The 15082-nt window shown below is 43.1% G+C and overlaps 2 protein-coding genes across 2 annotated transcripts; one reads left to right on the top strand and one right to left on the bottom strand.

Moving 5' to 3' along the window:
• Nucleotides 1–655: 655 nt before the first annotated feature.
• Nucleotides 656–8091, bottom strand: qpct (glutaminyl-peptide cyclotransferase). The gene is made up of 7 exons (XM_069719660.1): nt 7960–8091; nt 5411–5557; nt 4695–4976; nt 3263–3430; nt 2533–2632; nt 1977–2093; nt 656–1890 (listed from the first exon to the last, which is right to left on the bottom strand). The coding sequence occupies exons 1-7, from the start codon at nt 8035–8037 to the stop codon at nt 1682–1684; spliced, it is 1101 nt and encodes a 366-aa protein (XP_069575761.1). The 5' UTR covers nt 8038–8091; the 3' UTR covers nt 656–1681.
• A 414-nt stretch (nt 8092–8505) lies between these two features.
• mocs3 (molybdenum cofactor synthesis 3) lies at nt 8506–15067 on the top strand. Its single transcript, XM_069719659.1, has 13 exons — nt 8506–8789; nt 9602–9734; nt 10726–10818; nt 10926–11046; nt 11840–11914; nt 12093–12210; nt 12379–12487; nt 12581–12643; nt 13136–13299; nt 13461–13508; nt 14066–14162; nt 14280–14387; nt 14862–15067. Exons 1-13 carry the CDS (start codon nt 8703–8705, stop codon nt 15017–15019), a joined length of 1374 nt encoding a protein of 457 aa, XP_069575760.1. The 5' UTR covers nt 8506–8702; the 3' UTR covers nt 15020–15067.
• Nucleotides 15068–15082: the final 15 nt, after the last annotated feature.

Below are 15082 nucleotides of genomic sequence, written 5' to 3'. Positions count from 1 at the left end.
AGATATTTTCTTTACTATCGCTGAACAAAATAATTTTGGTGTTGACTGACGGGCAAATTGTCAGAGGTAAGATTTTATAGAAAATCAAATTAACATACAAAAAAACACAAAAGAAATGGAATGAGGAAAGGTGTGATGAGCACGGTAGGAAATAAACAGCAGGTCACCAAGGATTTTTTTTTTTGTGTGGAAACTATTCAACTATTACAAATACATCACACAGTTACACTTTTAATCTCTTCCAAGACAAGATTTACAGTATGTTGGTATAAACTGGCATTGTAAACATTTCAGCCTGCAAAAATCCTGCTCACTTTTCACAGGAGTGGTCTGGACGGGGGATTTAAATGGTGTGGAATCCAGGGGAGGGCCTCCTGATAGGATTAAGGGAATCATGGGATTGTTGTCGAGGTGAGGCGGAGGGACGGAAAGAGTGTTTGTCCTCACAAATGGGGAAAAGGCCTGAGCACAAAATGCAGCACTGTGAGAACGGTATTGACTGCGCTTCATATTGTAGGTCACAATTACTGAAAAGTTTCATACTTCCTCGTGCAGAAGTTCACCAAGGACCAGGCATCGGAGCAGCAGCTTCTCCCCTGCTCCCAAAACACTAACACTAAAACAACGCTGTGTAAAGATAAGCAAACTCATGATCTCCGTTTTCTGAATCAACATTTATTTCAGTTTCGAAATACAGGAAGTCCAGTTTTGGCAGCGTATATTATTCTGGCATCTACATTAGAATCCAGCTAATAATACCACATAAACAAAGGCAGGCACATGAAACATCAGCACAGGAAGTTATCCACTTCACTATATAAGATGACAGGATATAAAGTGCTAAAGATGTTGTGGTACAAATTCACTCCACTTCCTGCCACTGACGGGTTTGTTCTCTAAACACTGAACAGATCTACAGTCACATTCCCCGTCGATAAAACACAGCGTGGCACCGTCTCATGCATGTTTCCATACTCTGCCCAATATGTATTTCTTACACAACATAACACATCAGGCGTTTTAGATGTCATTACATGGCAAAGCGACTGCTTTCCAATCGAAGTTGTACGCAAAGCAATTCATCATGAAATTATCAGCAAGTTTGGACTCGGATATTTAATTGCTGCCAGGGAAATTTGTAAAATAAGAGATGTGATATCAACTCAACATTGCTCTGCTTCCTCCTCTTCAGGGCATTTGGAGCAGATCCCGGACATTAGGACGGACTCTAAGAGGCCTCCAGACGAGAGCCCTCGGCTGATATAAAGAGAGCAGTGTAGTCAAACACACTGAAGATCCTGTGTGCTGATCTTGTTGCTGGGCTCCATGAAGCCTTCGTCTCGCTTATGAAGCCATCAGAAAAGAAAATACATGTCACATTACTCGCATAAGATAATATATCAAATCTTACTTTGATTTCGACTTTAAAAATAAAAAAGGACTTGCCCGTGTAATGTATGATGACATCAAGCATCTCTAAGTATATTGTCTATGTAAAATGCTCTCTGCAGTAGGCACGCACCTGATTCACAGAGATGAGTTTCAACCTCTCATCCTAATCATTAGCTCGAGGAGTACAAGTTCTTACTGCATTTAGTGTGTTGGTACCAGAAGGAGGAAACGCCGTCTATTCTTACAGCTCATCAAATAATAGCTGAGGATCTTTACGACAGTAAAATGTCTACAGATGAAGGGTACGCTGGGAGGTTAACAGGACATTTTGTGGGTTTGAAGGGATGGTGGGTCTCGCGTTCAGGTACTCCAGAACAAAAATCTGCAGGATCTTGTTGAGGTTCTGAATGGCAGCGCGATCCAGGTTCTGCTCGTTGTCATCAAACGTGTGCCACACAGACGGGAAGGGGGAAGGGATGAGGTGCAGGACCCGAACACCTGACAGAGATCACCCAGATGAGAGTCACTGAATTGAGCAGCACAATATTGTAAGCTGTGGTTGTTGTGTTGTTTGGTGTGTGTACCTCTGTTTAGGAACGGTATGTGATCATCCTGCACATGGCCAACCAGCTGATCAGGCCAGAAATAATGCACGCTGTTAGGATGCTCCACCAGCTGGTTCATGGAGTGTAGACGTTGTTCTGAGTTTATAAAGAATGAAAACACGCATCTGTTATTTTCATTTAAGGAGAGAAAAAAATCATCCTTAGGTAGTATTCAGTTTAAAAGTCAAGACTTGTGTGGATGAAGTTTAATAAGCTTTCATTCACAGTGCAGAGCAACACAAGCCAAACATCTCATGACTGGCATCACATTCTGGTTCACATGTTGAAATATATCAAAAAAGCAAAACATACAATGTGATTAAAGTGAATGCAATAATTTGACTGTCGTCATTGCCTCCGTGCGATGATGACTCATGACTGACATATTAATGACTCATAACTGACATATTAATGACTCACGACTAATATATTAATGACTCATTATTAACATGATTCATGTTTGCGGCACTCTTTCGTCAAAGTGAATAGACCTACATGGTATCGAAAGAAGTAGTAAATCATAATGATTATTCACCAACGCTCTGAAGTCTGGTGAGCCAGGGCGTTGTACTGGGAAACTGGTTGCCAAAGCGAGGGCTCGGGGCCCCGATCAGGTCCAACAACACAAACAGATCCTGGAGGAGAAGAGACAGGAAGGGCTGAGCAACGTTGGTGAGCTCTCATGACAAAAGTAGTCTACACATCCTGAAGATAAGCCCGTTCCCATAATAATCACAGCTCGGTGGCGCTGCTCTGAGATGACATCATGTGCTCCACGGTGAGGAACTGTGACATCACACTATCACCACAAGACACACAAACTGAACCCGTCTGTCTGCCTACATGCTCACACACTGGCTTCTTTAAGATACTGTCTGCTTCATCCGTCTGTGCACACGGGATGTCTCCATTTGTTAATGAACAGCTGTACCATCTCTCCATAGCTAGGATACAGAAACATATACTGATGACATCATATTATCATAGGCTGCAAATTAAAGATGATCCATATAAAGCCTTCCAAGCATCCCGGATGAAACATTTTGTGATCGGAGTTTTCTTTGAAATGCAAAACTGTTTAAGAACGGCACCTTCCTATTGAAGGTGTCTGTGTGGGCCGAGTGTGGAAGAGGAGATCAGTGCTAAGCAGATTGCACTGAAATTGATGTGGGCTAACAAAAAGGATGATCTTGAGTGTGTGATTAAGTGATTATGCTAATCCCATGTAGTCTGGACGGGGAAGGATGAGTAGAAGTGACGTGTACTATGCCGTGTAGTTGGTTGGTGTCGGTGGCTCCGGCGGGGTGCGGGGTGGTCCCCATCTTCTGGGCCAGGTGGCGCGAGCCGTACAGGGAGTCTGTGGAGGTCCACTGGAAAAGAGCCTCCTCTCCGTCAAAGAACAGGAGCTGCAGGGTCAGGTCGGGACTGGAGCTCTACATGGACAGGAGACAGAAATTACACTTCAATTCCAAGAACTTTGCTGCCATCTAGTGGATTTAAGATGACAACGACAGGGAAATAGATTTCCAAAAGAAGTTTTCGTGTTTAATATTAATTTCATTTTACAAAAAATCTGCTACTCTAATGCCAAACCTACAATGTCTTCCACATCATTCATCAGCTATAGTAGTTATGTGTCCTGCTCCATGCCAGCTAATGGATTTGTATTCAGTGTGATTCCTATTGGCACAGTGACCTCAGTGACAGACAGCTGAGTCTGATCAACATGTCCCTTGGCTGATCTCCCAGTCGCAGGCAGTGTCACCGTCGCCCGATAGACAGGCGTTGGAGCTCAAGTGTGAGACAGGAAAAGGGCAGAGGAGCAAGCTGCATGAATGCTAATGTTTCCCTCCCGCATCAATCGCTTGTGAAGCAACTGAACTTTGTTGACGGGAAGTATGCGTCAATTCCTCTGAAAGAAACATCATTTAAAATGCGTTGCCGTTGATTTATTGTTTGAGAAAAGACTTTTGCAGGTTCCTAAACATCTAATACGTGACCTGATATGTAAAGATACTTATATTTAGTGAGTTCCTTCAGGCCTTCACCTAAAGACTTTAAATTTTCCCTTTATTTATTTGTCAAATGTTTTCATAAATTAATTGATTTTACCAGCTTTAGTATGTGTAGTTAAACCTGATGAATCTTTTCCCTCTGTTATAGAGCTTTATTGGTGCATCATGAGCCACACGGATGTCATGTTCCTGACTACATGAACATGAGCACAGGGATTTACAGTATATCAGCTGATCTTTGTTTTTGGATTTCTACTCAAAACTACAGTGCCTCAATGTTTGGATGGGAATATTCTGTCTTTTTAAAAGTGAAACTGTACATTGAGACAAGTTTTTAAGAATTTACAGTATCAGTCATGTAAAGAGGTGTTGTTGGGTTTTTTAATATGTTGTTTTCTTAAGTACTCCATCCCTTGTAAGTCAACTTGAAGTCATATTGTTTCTCTTGTTTGAAGGGTGTAAACAAAACCTACAGTGATACTCAGATATTCTTGGAACTACATTGTTTTATGTCTCGTCATGATTCATGAGTACAAACAAGTCAGCGCTCAACCGCAAAAATGAAGCTGACACATTCCACCGCCCCAAATTATGTGAGTATCACTGAAAAGTTTTTTACTAGTAAATGTACCATCTAACACTTAGTATTGCTTTGGCTTTAAGGCCCGTGTGAGTCCACTACCCTCTGAGCTTTCAGTTCCTCATCCAGAGCTCGTGCCAGCTCCAGCATCATGGCGCAGGGAACAGCAGAATCTGTGGCGCCTTGAAACTCCCTCCCGTGCCATTGCGGCGGGTAGTACTTGGAGTCGTAGTGACAGGCGAGGACCAGGCGCCGGTTGGCTGATGGGTTGAGGGTGGCAATCAGGTTGGTGAAGGGCAGGGGGCCGTAAGGTGTTTGGGACACAAACCTATCCTCTGTCACCTCCCAGCCGGCTCCGAGGGAACCGAGGGTCGTTCTGATATGCTGTAAACACACAATCACACACAAAGACCACGCTTAGTCAGAAGTATTCAGTCCTTACTTCACTTCATCACCTCCTGACTAATTACATGACCCAAGTCTACGGTAATTAAAAAGAAACCCTTTCTGATTTAGACCTTGCTTCCGTTTCAGGAGTCAAACCGCATTTTATGATTACTTGTTGAATTTTAAGTGACAAGATGTTGGGTGAAGACTTCAAATATGGAGGGCTCACTCACAAGTGTAAAAAAGTGCAATATCAGCTGCTTATCTATACCTTTAGTTGCCGTGATGTAATCAATAAAATACAGTGTTATTCTTTGAAGTAAAAGTAATGCAATTTTGCCGTTTTATTAAATAGGTTTGTATGTGATGGTTCCATGTTTTCTGTACAAGTGTTTTTGTATTTCTAGCCTTGATGTTGTCTGTAAACGTACGTCCTGCACGGCCTGGCTGCCTGCAGACCCGGGGTACCTGGTGACCAGCAGTGGCCTCAGGTCTCTCTGCCACATCTGATCCAGGTCTGTGTGAGACAGGGCGGTGCGGATCTCATCTTGTGTTAGTGTGACAGCTCTGTGTTGGAGCTGGACAGGACCAGAGGAAACACACAAAATGATGTAAAACACACGGACATAGAACTGTGTTTCATTAATATTTAGGCAGGAAATAAATGTGTGCAGAAAAAATATTGCAAGTAATCCTATGGATGGTAAACATTAGTGCTGTGGTCACATCACTGCAGTGTAGCAGAGTATGAACATAGAATATTATTAAGCAACTTATTTCACTCAGTGTTCGCGATGGCACAGTTTCAAATCAACAACTTCCTAATAAGAGCAGAAGAAGTTTTCCTGTGATGCATCTCGGTTGAGCAACGATGTGGATGACACAGACTTCACAACCACGAATGTTAGTGTGTCACACAAATCAGTTCATCCTCTCACGTTACCAGAAACAACTCAGCGAGCCGACCAAGAAGGGCATTTGGGATTTTAATATTTCACATATGTTGGAAACACCTGAGGATAAAATTCACCTGGATTTGTAATGGTCACATATGTAATGCCACTTACATAGATACAACATGCTTTATTGCCTAAAAACAGCTCTGATGAATTTGATTGTAATTTAATGCTGTTAAATTAAACACCAGATGAGCTGTGAAAAACGCCTCCAGAGACACAAGAGCCAATTAGAGCGGTGTGAAGGGATATTGATTGGATGGATTCAAACATGGTTCTCCAGCGAAAGAGGCAGAGAAGAGCAGGATGCTTGTTAACATGTTGTCACTCTCTCTTGCTCTCAGAAATAGGTCTACGTTTCCTCTCGCATGACGGTGACAAAAGAGATTAGCGTCGCTGGTTTGTGCATTTTAAAGAACAGAATATGGATTTGGATTCAGGTTTCAAGCTCAAAGTGTCAATTCAATGAATGCGACGTTACATGGGCTCAAAAAACATATTGATCCTTCGTTCCCATGGCTCTTTTTCATTAGGTCTCAAAGTTCACCTGCCGAGAGCTGCGGTTGTCGTGGTAACAAACAGGGACAGGGAGCAGGAGAGAGAAAGCTCTCAGTAAAGACGAATCAAAGCCCGTGTCTGTCTGTCCTACACCGATCCGTCCTCTCCCTTATTAGACCCTCCAGATGTGGACATGTGGTGTAAGTATGTAATTTTATATTAATTTAATTATTCTTAGTCATCAATTAACTGGTTAGAGCAGAGAATGTAAAAAAAAACAGTAAAATAAAAAACAACAACTGTTTTTGAAGAAGCCCTTTTCAGTCAAAAATCAATTTGGATCAAAACAACATACTTCCAGTGACATAAATCACCCAAATAATCCCGACTGAGATCTTAAACCAGCAACTTTTTGAAAAATGTGCTTATTAAATGACTGCAATGATAAATTAACTGACAGACTGACTTCTCATTTCAGCTACGAGTCTGCGTAACAAAAAACAAACTATTTTTATTTTTACTTCCTTAAAGACAAGAGAACAAAGTTGAATTTCATTCTGTTCACTACAACGGAGGAGGAAACATTTACTCACAAAACCTGTTCACAGTATGACTCAGACATCCATTATCTATACCGCTTCGTCCTGACCAGCTCACTCTGGGTGAAGGCGGGTTTCACCCCGGACAGGTCGCCTGTCCATCACAGGGCCAACCCACAGAGAGAACATGCAAACGCCACACAGAAAGGCTGCAGGCCGGGTTCGAACCCAGAACCCAGAACTGCAGCAGTGTGTAATTGCAGTGCAGCGGCACACAACACAAAAGGTATAATCATGTGCTCACACACACTGAATGCAGCTTCACAGAGCGCTGGGGCTCACTGAGCCCCGAGAGGGTTAAAAGGGGGTCCACTTAACGTCTATAAATACCAAGACCCACAATTGGAGGATCAATGATGATGGCTGTGCTGCCATAGCAACTGGGCAGAGAGGAGAGGCTCTGAGGAGATGAACACATGCATGGCCAGTCATAAACCCAGGTGCATCCCTGGAGAATTGAACCAGTGTCCAGAAAGAGCACAGACGGTTAGTGGAACAATTCTTTACACATTACATTTAATTTTAAAAATGAATCTGGTAACTTGAGGTTTTCTTTGTCTCATGGGGATAATAGTAGATAAAGGTAATCTCCAGCCGTCATCCATCCATGCACGCACACAATCCCAATATTGACATACACTGACACAATCATTTTCATTATTTTGTGGTAGGATTTAAAAATGAGTCCCACACATTATTCAAAAGATTAGGTACAGATACTTTTTTAAGAACAAGATATTGGGAGGTAATGATTGCAGGAAACTAGATCGGAATCAGACAGCTGATAATTATCATGTGAAAACACTGCACGTGGCAAGTTACAAAAAAACCAAAAACACTTTCCTGACCATCTAAATCCTTCAATCAGGACTGTCTGACATCAACACTGGATCTTTACACGGCTCCAGATGATTTGAATTGATTTACCTTCTCCTGCGTCCAGGGGATCCCGTCGCTGCAGGAGATGAACGTCAGCCAGATGCTCAAACTGTGAAATAAACTCATTCTGGAAGGACGCGGGCGTCGCGCTCCGTCGGTGTTGTCCTCCTCTGTGCAAGATTTAGATCATGTGAAAGGCAGGAGGGAGGACCGGAGGCGCTCCGCGCGTCACTGTGTGTGTGTGTGTGTGTGTGTGTGTGTGTGTGTGTGTGTGTGTGTGTGTACAGTAATGACCCATAGAGCCCTTTGATAATTGGTCATTTTCACCAACAAACAGACACATGAACTAAAGCCTCGGAGTCACGTGACAAACCTTTCCTGTATGCCCTGTAATTACTGGTCAGCGATTCAACTTCATATCTGACTGACAAAAAACAAAACAACAAAAACAAAACGAATCAATAGAAAACGTCTGTTAGGTTTTAATTCCTGTGGATCTCACGCTTTGCTCTACGCTTTCATATTATATTCTTGAAACAGTAAATCAACTAAGTGAATTGTAATATATATTTGTATATATTTGTTTGTTTATATTTTCATTCTATTTCGTTTTTTGGGAAAGTCTGAGCAGCCCTTCGTACGTCACCTACCACGTGGTCTGATGTCACGTGGTCACCCCGGAAGTTTTTCCATGTGCATCGTACGGCGAACATTTCCCTCTCACACGTTTGTGCTGCATGTGAAGCAGACTTACAGCATCTTTTGACTTTCATCGTTTATCTTCCGGCCTGATGGAGGTTTGCAGCTTGAAGGCGCAGCTGGAGGAGAAAGAACAAGAGATCGCTGCTCTGAAGAACAAGTTGTCACAACTGGAAAAGGTAGGAAAGAACTGGAGCAGCTGTAATGTCGACATGTTGAAATGAATCTCTCAAAGTGATGTGCAGCTGAGGAGCGGCTTAATGTCCAACTCGTCCTGTAACACCACTGGACACGTGATTAATACATCACGTGGACTTCCAGACAGCTTCTTCTTCTTCCAGACATGTCTGCAGCTTCTTCTTCTTCTTCTTCTTCTTCTTCTTCTTCTTCTTCTTCTTCTTCTTCTTCTTCTTCTTCTTCTTCAGACATGTCTGCAGCTTCTTCTTCTTCTTCTTCTTCTTCTTCTTCTTCTTCTTCTTCTTCTTCTTCTTCTTCTTCTTCTTCTTCTTCTTCCAGAATAATATAATATAATAATAATAATATAATATATTATTACTATTATTATTATTATTATATTATATATATTATATATATATTATTATTATATATATATAATATAATATATTATATATATATATATATATATTATATATATATTATTATTATATAATATATTATATTATTATAATAATATAATAAGAAGACAAAGAAGGAAGGGTGATGTAGTAATGCAGTAATGTGGTGATGTAGTAATGTAGTAATGTGGTAGTGTGGACATGTGGACATGTGGACATGTGGACATGTCAACACTTAGATGTGGAAGAAGGAAGCCAGACATGATGACATATGGAGAGATTTATTTATAATAATAATAGTTCATATTAATTACAGCGATAGATTGTTGAGGACTGCGATGACACATGGCTCAAAGCTTTTCTACAAATATGTTTGTTCTTTTATGTATAATCATATCTCTGTGTTGGGACATCAGAGGCCCCCCTCGGTGCTGCTGCTGCATGACAAAGTCTCCCTCCTCCCCCCCCTCACATCCAGACCAGCACTCAGCAACGAGGACATCATGCGGTACAGCAGACAGCTCCTTCTGCCTTCGCTGGGCGTTCAAGGTCAGAGCCGCTCCACCCAAGGTCATTCTGATGTACAGTGAAGGAGGTTCAGGATCTCTGATGTACAGTGAAGGAGGTTCAGTGTCTCTCTGATGTACAGTGAAGGAGGTTCAGGAGCTCTGATGTACAGTGAAGGAGGTTCAGTGTCTCTCTGATGTACAGTGAAGGAGGTTCAGTGTCTCTGATGTACAGTGAAGGAGGTTCAGGGTCTCTGATGTACAGTGAAGGAGGTTCAGTGTCTCTCTGATGTACAGTGAAGGAGGTTCAGTGTCTCTGATGTACAGTGAAGGAGGTTCAGGAGCTCTGATGTACAGTGAAGGAGGTTCAGGGTCATTCTGATGTACAGTGAAGGAGGTTCAGGATCTCTGATGTACAGTGAAGGAGGTTCAGGATCTCTGATGTACAGTGAAGGAGGTTCAGGGTCATTCTGATGTACAGTGAAGGAGGTTCAGGGTCATTCTGATGTACAGTGAAGGAGGTTCAGTGTCTCTCTGATGTACAGTGAAGGAGGTTCAGGATCTCTGATGTACAGTGAAGGAGGTTCAGGGTCTCTGATGTACAGTGAAGGAGGTTCAGGATTATTCTGATGTACAGTGAAGGAGGTTCAGGGTCTCTGATGTACAGTGAAGGAGGTTCAGGATCTCTGATGTACAGTGAAGGAGGTTCAGGGTCATTCTGATGTACAGTGAAGGAGGTGAAGGATCTCTGATGTACAGTGAAGGAGGTTCAGGATCTCTGATGTACAGTGAAGGAGGTTCAGGGTCATTCTGATGTACAGTGAAGGAGGTTCAGGGTCTCTGATGTACAGTGAAGGAGGTTCAGGATTATTCTGATGTACAGTGAAGGAGGTTCAGGGTCATTCTGATGTACAGTGAAGGAGGTTCAGGATCTCTGATGTACAGTGAAGGAGGTTCATGGTCTCTGATGTACAGTGAAGGAGGTTCAGGGTCTCTGATGTACAGTGAAGGAGGTGAATCTTGGTTGTCCACAGGCCAGCTGAACCTGTCGAAGACCTCGGTGCTGATCGTGGGCTGTGGAGGACTCGGCTGTCCTCTGGCACAGTATCTGGCAGCAGCAGGCATCGGTAGGTAACCTCGTAGATTAATGCAGATCATAGTAGTCAAATTCACACCATTTTAGTTGTCCTTGAGATGCATACACGGGTGACCTGAACAACTCTGTGTCTCCCAGGACGCCTCGGCCTGCTGGACTACGATGAAGTGGAGCTCAGTAACCTGCACAGACAGGTGCTTCATGGGGAGGAGAACCAGGGCCAGGCCAAGGCTCTATCTGCAGCCGGCGCCGTTACAAGGTGCTGACTCAGCATGCAGAATGACACAGTGTGGGACATTGTACATTATCAACATACAGTATTCAAAAGGCAAAAGCAACTTTATACCTCGTAGAACAAATATGTTTAAGAGCGTTTGAGAAATGAAGTCTTGTTCCTCTGCGCAAAACAGAATTAGTATTTTGATATTATCAGTATATGTTCAGTAACTATGATAATTTGTGTATTTTTATGCTTTCTGTGACCCTTTGGTTACTTTTTAATGTGTGCTGGCGCTTCCCAGTCTCACCACAGGTTATATTTGGTTGTGTATTTCTACAAATATTGTGTAAACATGTTATTTCAGAAGCAGCTGGTTTTGGTGCCTTTTTGCCTCACAGTGGGCCTTCTGTGGTCATCACACACACACACACACACACACACACACACACACACACACACACACACACACACACACACACACACACACACACACACACACACACACACACACACACACACTGTGCAGCCACGGCCACAAGAGGGCGTCATCTCTCCGACTATCAAAACTCTTTTACAACATTCATAATATGAGAGAAGAGCGAAAGCTTTGAGGGATGTGGTTATTTGTTTTTTCTGATAGTTGAGCGTGACTCAGACTTCACGTCATATTCACAACTCACATGTTGCTCTTTTGTTTTTGGTTTAACTCTTTTTGTGTTTTAGGCGGCTGATCGACGTATCAGTTGTTTATTTAATCCGCTAATTATGGAGGGAAAATCAGACATTTTATGACGTGTATGGTTTCTGTTTCTGAATGAATTTATGTCTGCAGGCTAAATTCCACTGTGGAGTGTGTTCCCTACCACCTGCAGCTCTCGCCGGAGAACGCCTTGCAGCTCATTCAACAGTATCCTCAGCCTGCCGCTGGCTAATAGTCTGTCATTCATGCATCTTACAGCTGCCATCTGCTCAATCTTATTCAAGCTTATGATTACTGATTGTACTGCATGAAGGGCATTTTGGGAAGTTATGTGTTATACAGATAAACTCTGTTCATGAGGACACCTTGACTTCGATGACCTCATATATGACATTGTGGCTGATTGCTCAGACAATGTTCCCACTCGTTATCTGGTGAACGACGCCTGCGTGCTCGGTGGGAAACCTCTGGTGTCAGCGAGCGCCCTGCGAATGGAGGGACAGGTGAGGCAGAAAGCAGCCGTTGGTCTCTTTACCAACGTCTCCTCGAGCTTTCTGATGTCGTTGTGTGTGTGTGTGTGTGTGTGTGTGTGTGTGTGTGTGTGTGTGTGTGTGTGTGTGTGTGTGTGTGTGTGTGTGTGTGTGTGTGTGTGTGTGTGTGTGTGTGTGTAGTTGACAGTTTATAACTACGGTGGAGGCCCCTGCTACAGGTGTCTGTACCCAGCACCTCCACCACCACAGACTGTGACCAACTGTTCTGACGGAGGCGTGTTAGGAGTGGGTGAGTGACGTCCTTCTACTGACTTGTCGGCCTTTAACTCTGTGCAGAATACAGTCTGTGTAAATAGTAGTTCTTTTTCCACTTTTATTTCAGTTCCAGGAATTATGGGATGTTTTCAAGCTTTAGAAGTCCTCAAGATCGCCTCTGGACAAGTCTGTATCCTTGTTTTTGATTGCCATTTTTTGCTACCATGTTACTCACAGCACCGTCCACGTGCATTTTGTTTGTTTTGCGTGCGAGTCATCGGGATGAGTCACCAACAAACTGCTGAGAGCGGTTCCACTGCAGCAGAGTTGAGGAGGGAGAGGGTGTTTTGTACCTCTGATAAAACAAAGCAGGAACAGAAATAGTTTTGTCTTCATACTCTGGACTCTGCTGACGGTTCGTTGTCTCATGAAGCCGTTGTGGTTCCTGTGATTTGGTGCTGAGACCAACAGAATCGACCCGCCCTGTCCTGCCTCGCCTCGTGTGTTTCATTGTCAAATACACGTGAACACCTGGTCATGATGCGTCAGCCAAGGAAGCGTTGAACTGTTTTCCTACCAGAACTGCTGAATGTTGTTGTGGCGTTAATGTAACAGTGGGAAACATGCCAGACGAATCTCCGACTTTTCACAAAGCAGCCTTTCCCTTGACCGGGCGTGCCAGCTTCCTGCGTGCAGCAGCTGCTGATGTTTGATGCTCAAGACGCCAGATTCAGGTCCATCAGGCTGCGGCCCAAACAGGCCGGCTGTGCGGTGTGTGGACAAAACCCAAGTGTGACCCGCCTGCTGGACTACGAGGCCTTCTGTGGGTCTGCTGCCACCGATAAGGTGAGTCATAAGAGGGAAAAGTGATGGCGTACCTGACATCATTTTCACTGGAAGGCTGCTCATTGAAGTGAAGTGCTTCTTGTGCCAATTGACTTTTATTAATATGAAGTTCAGAAAATGCATCTAATTACCCAGTAATTCTGGGAAAATTCTCTTTTCAGTGCTGCAGACTGAACCTCCTGTCCAAAGATCAGAGGATCACCGTACAGGTAAGGAATATGTATTTCAGAGCAGTTGCTTGTTGCGTGACTCCGCGTATTTAGTGCCGTTTATTGTATGATTACTCCCAATTTTCTGAAGTTTTCTTGTGCATTCATAAACTGATTACATCTCGTAGCTGACCCAGCCCCAAATGGGAAATGACTTAAAATGTGCCTGTAGATTTTCTATGGGAAAGAATAACATGTTCTATTTGGCACCGAGAGCTGTGGTAGTGGATTGCATCTGTTTATATTTCTGCAGAATTGGCGCTTTGAAAGCCGCTGAGTCATTAAGCACAGAGATGGGGATCATGATTGATCGAGGTGCAGTTCAGATTGTGTAAAGGGCTCCAGTCAGGAACAGTTTTTCTTCCTGTGATTTTTAGGAAAAGCAGCTCAAATGTTCATATTGCTCCATAATTACAAATCCAGGCAACATTACAGTAATTTTGGTTTCCTGAAAGATGTAAATCAATGTCTCTTTCCAAAAACTAAAGCCACACCTCTCCAAATTTACAACAGTTGATAGTGTATGTGTACTAAAGGCTGTTCTAATGTAATTCCAGGATTATAAATCGATAATGGACAACGCCAGGCCCCATCTCTTGTTGGATGTGCGCCCTCTTGTGGAGGTGGATATATGCCACTTACCCTTCTCCCTCAGTATCCTTTTAGTAATGGAAACACAACATTCCTCCCACTGTGTCATGTACTGTATCGTCATATTTACCCTGGTTCCCACATCGGTGCGGTTATTCTCGTTATATCACTCGTGACCAGATATTCCGCTCTCAAGTTTAGAGGAGAGGAGGAGCGAACATCTCCAGTTACTTCAGGAAAGAATCAGCCAATTGAAAGGACAGCTGGCAGGTGACTGCTGGCCTCCAGGTAACGTGGCAAAACACCGTTTGGGGTCTGAACATGTTGTTTGAAATGAACGACAGGTAGAGTGACTCGTGCATATTCACGGTCTGCTGTGTGGTCTCATGCTGCCGGGCCTGAGGCTTATTTAGGACGAGTAACGGGTTGTAATGGGGTTGCTAGGTGACCCCTTTTCCAAAACAAGTACGTTCAATCTCAGCAGCTGGCCTGCTTTCGACATAATTAATATTCAAAACATTATTTTGGTGGTGTTCTTCAATCAAGGAGCTAAATTTAGCCTAATGAAGTTTTACTTTAGCATTTAACACAGACCTGATTTGAAACCTTCTCCTGTTTATACTCAATCCAGTATTAATTCAAACTCTTGTAAGCAGGTTTTGGTCCCTTATGGTGTTTCTGAATCTCATAAATTCATCCTGTAAAGCATATTAAATCGTCACTGGTGTTCTCGCTCACTGTTTTCTCTGTTGTTTCCTCCAGTTTATGTGATATGTAAGCAGGGTAACGACTCTCAGAAGGCGGTGCAGGTCCTGGAGAAGATGAGTGGATCGGAGCTGGACAGTATCTCCGTGAAAGACATCTGTGGAGGTCTCATGGCCTGGGCAAACAGAATAGATCCCACATTTCCACAGTATTAATGCATCTGAAATTTCTGTCTTTTAGTAAACTGTGCTTTGTGTCTGTCATCCTTGTTTTTTTCT

The sequence above is a fragment of the Brachyistius frenatus genome, unplaced genomic scaffold, assembly GCF_029030835.1.
Source record: "Brachyistius frenatus isolate BFR_SWC_R1_liver_20210118 unplaced genomic scaffold, ASM2903083v1 Contig_220, whole genome shotgun sequence".
In the NCBI taxonomy this organism is placed as follows: domain Eukaryota; kingdom Metazoa; phylum Chordata; class Actinopteri; family Embiotocidae; genus Brachyistius; species Brachyistius frenatus.
This window is presented reverse-complemented; position numbering and strand designations above follow the sequence as displayed.